General features: G+C 43.4%; 1 protein-coding gene across 6 annotated transcripts in view; it reads left to right on the top strand.

The window, feature by feature from the left end:
- The window catches only part of IL12RB1 (interleukin 12 receptor subunit beta 1), a 252,769-nt gene extending 244,747 nt beyond the window's left edge, over nucleotides 1-8,022 (top strand). For all 6 annotated transcript variants that reach the window (XM_088450879.1, XM_088450878.1, XM_088450882.1 and 3 more), the window contains one exon: nucleotides 7,271-8,022. In XM_088450879.1, coding sequence (XP_088307005.1) covers nucleotides 7,271-7,636 — 366 coding nt within the window. In that variant the 3' untranslated portion in view covers nucleotides 7,637-8,022. The remainder of the gene's footprint in view (nucleotides 1-7,270) is intronic.
- Nucleotides 8,023-9,187: the final 1,165 nt, after the last annotated feature.

A 9,187-nucleotide genomic window follows, 5' to 3' on the forward strand; every position in this document is an offset into this window, starting at 1 on the left:
ATAATCTCTTATTGCTTACTTAATTAATTGTAGAATATAATGTTTTCTTTATCTATTATTGTAATACTCAGGCAAGGTCCTTATACTGTAGTTTGAAAGCTTTAACAACTAACGCCCAGAAGTGGGAGCAAAGGACAATGGGCCTGATTCAGCTTGGATTGCTATTCTGCTAATACACATGCAACACAGTTGCTAATATCAGTGGTGATATGTAAATCTTTGCATTCGCATTGCGATCCCAGCCTAACATAAGGATGCCCCTTACTCACATCCCTATACTTTAGCAATATAGCGAAACGATAAGTAAAATTCGAGTAACATCTGACCCATACGCATACTTGCACAAGCCCTGACCTCACTCAGAAATTGCTAACAGCCACGCACGCTATGAGACCTCAGTGGATAATATATGCACGCCCCAGCAATGCTGTTGAAACATACTGGCACGCCTGCATTCGTACGACCACCCCCCATCACCACCCACTAATGGCACTTTCTGTCAATCACTCTGCGATGGGTCTTCATAGTCACTGCGATCGCAGTCCAGATCGTAATAGCTAGTTCACGCATGCGCACTGTGTTGCATACGCATGCGCAGTACGCAACAACCGGCCGATTGTGTATGTATTATATTATCAACTGTGATACAAGCTGAATCAGGTCCAATATCTTATCTATGCCATAGTCCAACGATTTGCTTCTAGAAACACTTACTATGCTACCAAACTAAGGCCCATGTTCAATTTGAGCGGACCCGCAATACTTTTCCACCTCCCGGACTTTTCGCTTACATCTCGTGTTTAGCAGGCAGAAAATTATCGCGCGCGTGCCCGCTTATCCCCGTATTCAATTTGAAAGTATGTGAAAACGGGACCCGGCAAAACTTAAACAAGCGGCAAGTCCTGTCAGATTTGGAGAAATCAGCCTGACACCCCCCAAAAGATGCTCTGACATGAGGGTTAGCTATGGTTATCCCCGATTTGGCTTGCTGAAGGTTTTTGGTGTTTTTAAACAGGTTCAACAGCTGCTAAATAGCGTTTTTGTATAAGTGGTGAAGAATAGTATTCAGGAGTCTTTTTTCCAGAAATTAACTTATCCCAGCAAATTTGGGGTACTTGAATATGGGGGCCAGCATATTTTAAAGTTGCTAAGTTTTAAAAAGTGTGAAAAATCCACTTTCCACAAGCCCCTGCAATGAAAAAAACAAATGGGGCATACTTGGGACCCCCCTAGAGTCTAGTTTGCTAGTTTTTAATTTGTCCCCCAACATTTTTTTTTTGCCCCCAAGTTCAAAGTGATTTTTTGGGGTGTTCTTAATTATTTTTTTACATTTTTTTAAGCAGTTTACCTTTGAGGGACTGTATGAAGGCTGCAGGGGGGTTCCCACAACATTGCACCCCAAAACCCCAATTCTGCACTTTTTTCTGCCTGCTATTCATAGGCGAAACTTTTTCGCCTATTACATCGCATTGACTTTCCACCTAGGCGGAAAGTCTTTCAAATTGAAATACGGCGATACTTTTCCGCCTGGTGAAATGACGTCATCGCCTCAAAATGAATACGGGCCTAAATCATTGTCTTGCAAATTCTAAAAATGTTGGCAACTTCTCATTTTTGTGTAATTCAATTATTACTTTACCATATTAAGTTTTAGATAGCAGAAAAAAATGGGTTTTCTACATTTCTGTAAGATAATCCTAACCAGCGACGAGCCCTACCTGTTACCTCCAGTCCACCTGTTGTCTGTCAGTCTGTGCAGCCGGCTTGTGTGCATGCACGGGATCACGATCCCACACATGCGCACAAATGGACAAGCAACCCAGGCTTCCAGGGACTGCATCAGTTTCAGCCATAAGAAACAAGACAGGATTGTATCAGCAAGGGAGTGCTCTCTCTGTTTATTGCAGTCTGGATCGTCAGTCCCAGGGTAAAAAACACCTACAGTTCTGATTAGTAGGGAGTGCTTCCAATGAGAAGCCATTGCTAGGTGGTCTCTGTGAGTGGTGGAATTTACTGGGGGATGAGGGGGCTGCCGTTCTACAGCCTCCAGGTAAAATCCACCACTGCTCTTCACAGGTATACAGAAATGCATTTATTTTGTTCATACAGTAATATTATTTGCTGGCAGCTAAAACAAGTGTCTCTCATTAAATATGTAATGGGCCAAAAGTACAACTGCACATATTTGCATTACAGGCTGATAAGGCAGAATACAGCTATGATTAGCAAACACTACTATGCACCCTTATAATTGTCTGACCTGTTACGGGCTTATCTCAGTAATAATAAAAATAATACATTCATTTATATAGCACTTTTCTCCAATAGGACTTAAGGCACTTACAGATACCATGAAAATACCTCGTTTACATTATTGTAAAATACAGTACATAAAACAGGTTTAGATTTGCATAAAATAAAAACCTACCCTTGATCATTAACACTCTCTCCAACTACCGACCAATCTCTCTCCTTCCTTTTCTCTCCAAACTCCTTGAGCGTATTGTTTACAACTGCCTTTCTTTCCTCCTGTTCCCTCCTTGACTCATTTCAGTCTGGCTTCCATTCTCTCCACTCCACTGAAACTGCCTTCACAAAAGTCAGCAATGACCTCCGTTCTGCCAAATCCAAGGGCCACTACTCTCGACTCATTCTTCTCGACCTCTCTGCTGCTTTTGACACTGTGGACCACCCTCTTCTCCTGCAAATTCTTCACTCCCTTGGTCTACTTGACACTGACCTCTCCTGGATATCCTCCTACCTCTCTAAGCATTTCTTCTCTGTCTTCCCTCATGACTCCCCCCCATTTCCACTTAAAGTGGGTGTTCCCCAAGGTTCTGTTCTTTGACCTCCCCTATTCTTTATACATCCTCTCTAGGTAAACTCATCAGCTCTTTTTACCTCAAATATCATCTCTATGCTGATGATTCTCAGATCTACTTTTCCTTCCCTGACCTCTCCCCCTCCTCTCTCCTAACTCGTATCTCCAACTGTCTCTCTGCTATTTCTTCCTGGATGTCCCAGCACTTTCTTAAATGTAATAAGACTGAGCTGATCATCTCCCCACCCTCCAGAATAACCTCACATCCCACAATTTCTTTATCAGTTGACAGCACAACTTTCTCATCTAGCCCCAAAGTGTGCTGTTTTGGGGTTATCATGGACGCATCCCTCTCCTTCAAACCACACATTCAGCACCTCTCACAATCCTGCTGTTTCCATCTCAAAAAATATTTCCAAGATCAAACCCTTTGTGACACAGGATGCTACTAAAACCCTCATTCACTCACTCGTCATCTCCAGATTGGACTACTGTAAACTCCTCCTATTGGGCCATCCTGACTACCACCTCTCTCCAATCCAATATGTCCTCAATGCTGCTGCTCAGCTCATCTTCCTCTCCAAACATTCTACATCTGTCTCTCCTCTCTCCTACAAGCCCTCCACTGGCTGCCCTTTCCCTTCAGAACCCAATTCAAGGTTCTTACACTCACCTACAAAGTCCTCACCCACTCCTCTCCCATTTACATCTCTGACCTCATCTCCCTTTACACTGCCGTCCTCCCTCTTCGCTCAACAAATGCACGCCGCCTCTCCTGCCAACTGATAACTTCCTCCCACTCCCGCCTCCAAGATTTTGCCTGTGCTGCTCCCTACCTCTGGAACTCTCTCCCTCTCCCCATCAGACTCTCCACCTCTCTACAAATCTTCAAATGGACTCTCAAGACACACTACTTAATCAAAGCCTTCCAGCTCTAATCCTAACCCGCTGCAACATGCTCCTTCCTCCCTGTCTACCCCATCTGTGTCACACCTGTTTTCTGTCACTCCCCATGAGCAGGGCCCTCTACGCTCTTGTGCTTCTCCTTACTTATACCTTCCTCTACTCCTCGCTCCCTACTAGGGTATCTATCACTTGGTTGCTTATTCCCTGAAGCTTACTTGAGTGTTATGATCACTAATGCAGCAATGTATATAAACATTGTCCTTGTCCTGTCCTTGTCCTGCATTTTATTGTGCTGTAAGTCACTAGTTTCTTCTTTACTTATCTAGGTACTTTGTAAGGCTATGCAGAACACTTGTGGTGCCATATAAATAAATAAATAATAATAATAATATAATACAAATGTGAGGCAGCAATTGTGGGTCATTTGTTCCAAGAATTACTCATCATACTCACGAAGAATCCACATTTAGGCTCACTATGTAGGATTACACTGGCTAATATAGGCAATGCCTGGAAAAGATTATATATAATGATCCTTGCAAAACCATTTGAACCATGTTCTGTTCATACTACATAAGAAAGTACCATCTTGAGTGCACTACATAGGATGCAATGTATGAAATGAGCAATGCATGGAAATAGACATAAAATGGTAAAAAGTGAACCCAATACTCACTGTATAAAGTTTCAATTGGTGTCCTTGAAAGTACCAGATGAGGCAGCCAGTGGGCAAATTGAGCAATTTATAGAAGTGTAACATGCAGTGGGGGATTTCGGAAACACAAGTACAGTAAGTTGAAGTGAGCAAAGATATTGTGTAAGATTGGGTAAGTAGGATTTGGGAAAAGCAGTATAGAAGGGGGATAGTAGAATAAGGGGTCCATGATTCAGAAGTTTGGAGAGACGTGAAATTCAGTCGGTGTATTACAGATAGAAGTACATGGCAAAATAGATTAATAACAGAGGTGCCATACTACAAAATGAGTGATGAGAGAATGCAATAGTAGTAATAATAACAGTAAATGTTAAGCAACAATGTGAAGAATTACCCTGTGAAGTTGCACAGGGGCGGATCTAGACTGTTGTATTAGGGGGGGCGAGTTAATGATTAATTCCGCCCCCCCTCGCGGCAACCCCCCTCCCCCTCGCAGCAACCCCCCCCTTTACTTTCACTTACCTCCGCTGCTCCAGTGATCTTCTCCCTCCGGGCTCATAGTGCAGGAGCCGGGAGACCAGCTGACTGGAGGGAGGACATCACCGGAGCCTGATCTTAGGTCCCTAGACAGAGGTAAGTTGTTTTGGGTTTTTTTAGCAGTGATCAGCGTGTGGTCTATTTATACCACACAGCTGATCACAGGGTATGAGGAGCTGGCTGTGATAACTTCCACCCTGGCTCCCAGGTCAGGTGACAGCCTGTCACTGACACATCCCCCTAACTGTGAGACTGGAGCTCCGTTCACAGCACAGCACAGCCATTATCATCTTTCTCCCCTGAACTTAATGATGCAGAGGAGAGAGATGATAATGGTCGGACAAACTGTGCTGGGGGGGGCGATCGCTCCAATCGCCCCCCCCCTCCATGGATCCACCACTGAAGTTGCAGGAGGGTGGAATTTAGGAATAGTAACATGCAGGGATTGTAATGTTTGAGAATTTGTGGGATTTTTGAGATTAGAGAGTGGGGAAAAACCCAATTCAAACTACAGTAAAAACTCTATCCTTGACATGACATCATTAAAGTACTACATACTCTATCAGCTGGTATCAGGAGGAGGGTGTAAAACATATGTGTAATTGTTTGTCAGATAAAGAAATATATAAATACTACTCATGGTGAGCTCAAGAGCGGCAGAGACTCGAGCTGAGGCATCTAGCTCTCTATCTGCACATTACACCCAGGGGCGTATCTACCCATTGGCCAGATTGGCACTCGCCAGGGGCACTGGCCGGGGGGGGTGCCACCTGGTGGTGCCATCCATGGCGTACAATCAGTACAGGACTGCCATGATTAGAGTCCCAGGTACGCCTCTGCCTCTTACCTGGGGCAGATGTCTAGGGCCGGGTAGCCGCTGTTGCTTGCAGGTGGCTACCTGGTAGAGACAATTAATGAATACGTGTGACATCATGATTTCATGCATGCTGCATTGCTGCACTGAAGAGGAGCCGGCCACAGCCAGATGGTATAGTAAGTATGCGTGTGGGCTGCTGGAGCTGGACGTGGGTGACCAGGGACTGGAGAGACAGAAGGGGGACTGGCTTGGGAGACAGAAGGAGGATGACTGGAGAGACAGAAGGGGGACTGGCTTGGGAGACAGAAGGAGGATGACTGGGGAGACAGATGGTGGATAGCTGGGGAGACAGAAGGGGTATGGCTGGGGAGACAGAAGAGGGGCTGGCTGGGGAGATAGAAAGGGGGTGTCTGTTGAGACAGAAGGAGGATGACTGGGGAGATAAAAGGGGGATATCTGGGGAGATAGAATGGGTGCTGCCTGATGAAACAGAAAAAGGTGCTGGCTGATGAAACATGAGGGCTGGCTGGCTATACAGAAGGGGGGCTGCTGGGGAGACGTTATAAATAAGAGTGTAATTATTCAGAAATTATGAGGGGCACCAGCCTATTACTTTGCCAGGGGTGCTCAGACCCCTAGGTACACCCATGATTAGACGCTACACCTCTGCATAAGCACTCAACACTGTCATCATAACTGCACCCTGGGTGCCTTCTCTGCCTTAAATAGCAGTCTACACCATGCTGAACAGGACTATACTTTCTAGCCTCTGCTACTTTCCTTTGCCTGCAGACTGCACTTTATTGGTAAACCCCCCATACATTAGTTGTCCATGGGCCCCTACAAACCCTAATCTGGCCCTTTTCCATCTAGTAAAATGTTAATAACATTACTGGTTTCTATATAAATGTTTATTTTCACTTTTTCATTTAGATATTAATATATATTGAATCAATCATACTCTGCAGTGTTGTACAGAGAATATGGAATAATTTGTAACAAGCCATGCCCCACTATGGTTTACAGTGTTTACGACACATACATACTAGGGTCCATTTTGTCAGAAGCCGCAATACCTACATATATGTTTTTAGATTGTGAGACAAAACTGTAGTGCCAGGAGAAGACCTATGCAAACACAGAGAGAACATACACACAGTGCCAGAGTCATTGCTGTCACTGCACAGCACCATCTTCCTGAAAATGGCACTGTAGGTGGTACCCACTTACCAGACCAAGGTAAGTATACTTTGGATGCATAGTGTGTATTACAAGACCCCCTGACACCATGAGCCCAAGTGCATCACACACCTTGCATCCACTATATATATGCCTATGTCTGGTTGGTATAAAACCAATGACCTCAACAGTGTGAGACAGCAGTACTAACCAATATGTGATCACGATGCCCATTTATTAACTGAGTATAATTCACATAATCATTGTATGATACTATTGATATTGACAAGATGTAACATATCAAAGTAGTCTGTTTGAAACTGTAATTAATACCATTTCATAATTGCACTTTTAGATCTTGTGCCCAAAACAACATATTGATACCAGTAGTGAAGATAATTATGCAGACCCACTGATGATAGTGCCCACTGTGGAGACGGAAGCTAACAAGGTGGCTATCAGGGAAACTGAGATCACAAATGTGGTTATCACCAAACAGCTGTCCAACAATGAACATGTGGTAATGACTGAAGCTGATACAGATTTCCAGTTTGAATACAGGAAGCAAGTGGTCTCCACAACTCCAGGAAGTGAAAAGGAAACAGTTATTCAGTTCTTTGGAAACTTAAAAGATGATTTAGCTCATCAAGCTGAGCTCCCAATAGAAATTGATGCCTTGCTAATCCACAATGAACATATGACATCTTTTTTAGAATCTTAGTGAAAACTCCAGTTAAACTATGCAAATACTTAATTGACTAACCAGCACAAACTGCACAGTGCAGTGGATAAGTAAAGACTTCAACCCTTAAGGCAAATAATATCCAGATTGTTTAAAGATCATAGTCATTGTATGTGTAATTTAAGTAAATCCCCAGGTAAGTTCCTGCTATTATATTATCTTACAATGTATAACTACAGAAATTTTCCATGGGAGACCAATTTTATTTTTTGGTTTTAACTAGAGATGTATGTAGACCCCCATGTTTTGGTTTTGGTTCTAATTCATCATACTGTTTTGGTTTTCTCAAAACCACATTCAAATGTTTTAGTTTTGGATCTGTTTTTTTTTTTAAAAATGATAAAAATAGATAACATCATGTAATGTGGGCCTATATTTGTTTCTACAATATTATTAACCTCAATAAAATAAATTTTCAGTCATTTCCAGTCAATTTTGACCAGCTCACAATAATGTTTTTACCAATATTGGTCAAAGGCTGCCGCAAGCTAAGTTACAGAGCAGCAGCACAAAAATGTCAGTTTAAAAAAACATAGCACATCTAGGATACATTGTGGCACTGCAGTGATAGACAGGATGGCAGTTTAATATAAACTATATGATGCTATCAAATGTTTTCATTGATCAAGAATTTGATCACAAGCCTGAACAGTGAAATGGATGTAGAGTATTTAATATTATGTATGTAGTGGAAACCAGGAAAAGCATTGATGGATTGATTGACTAGTCGAACCGAGAATCAGTTATTAATATAAAGTAAAGAAAAACAGACATGGGCATTGGAAACATGTAGTTTGGAAGCCAGGTAAAGCATGCTATTGATTGATTTGATTGACTCGGATCTGAAAACGAGGCAAAATGTCATCATCCCGCTGTCGGATTCTTGCGGGTTTTGGATTCTATAAAGGTCCCGTGATCGCTGCCATTTTTCATTCCAGCTGTGGACAGTGAAGAGGGAGGGAGCTGGGATCTGTGTTCTGTGATCTGTGCTGTTGCTGTTGCACGCTGACGCTGTGCATAGGGGCTGGCTACTGTTGTCCATATAGGGGCTGGCTGTTGTCCTGTCCATAAGGGCTGGCTGTTGTCCTGTCCATAAGGGCTGGCTGGCTGTTGTCTATAGAGGGGCTGGCTGGCTGTTGTCCTGTTCATAGGGGCTGGCTGGCTACTGTCCTGTCCATAGGGGCTGGCTGTTGTCCTGTCTATAGAGGCTGGTTGGCTGTAGTGCTGTGTTGTCCAGGGGGTGCTCTGTCCTTCAGGGGTGCTTTTCACCCACCCCCAGAGTGAAAATTTTGTTTATTTTTTAATTGTGTGTTAGCCACACTTGTCATCGTCGCAGGGTTGCTGTGCTGCTGCCTGTCAAGGAGCTTCTGTCTCTTTCAGGGGTTCACCCCCAGTGTTCAAATAAAAAAATGTAAAAAAACTATTTTTTTTGTGTGCGTGTTAGCCACACCTGCCATTGGCATAGATGTGCATGGGTGCTGTGCTGCTGTCTATCAAGGGGCTGCTGGCCCAAAAAAAACAAAATGTAAT

The sequence above is a fragment of the Taudactylus pleione genome, unplaced genomic scaffold (assembly GCF_031769625.1).
Source record: "Taudactylus pleione unplaced genomic scaffold, aTauple2 ptg000532l, whole genome shotgun sequence".
Classification (NCBI taxonomy): Eukaryota; Metazoa; Chordata; class Amphibia; order Anura; family Myobatrachidae; genus Taudactylus; species Taudactylus pleione.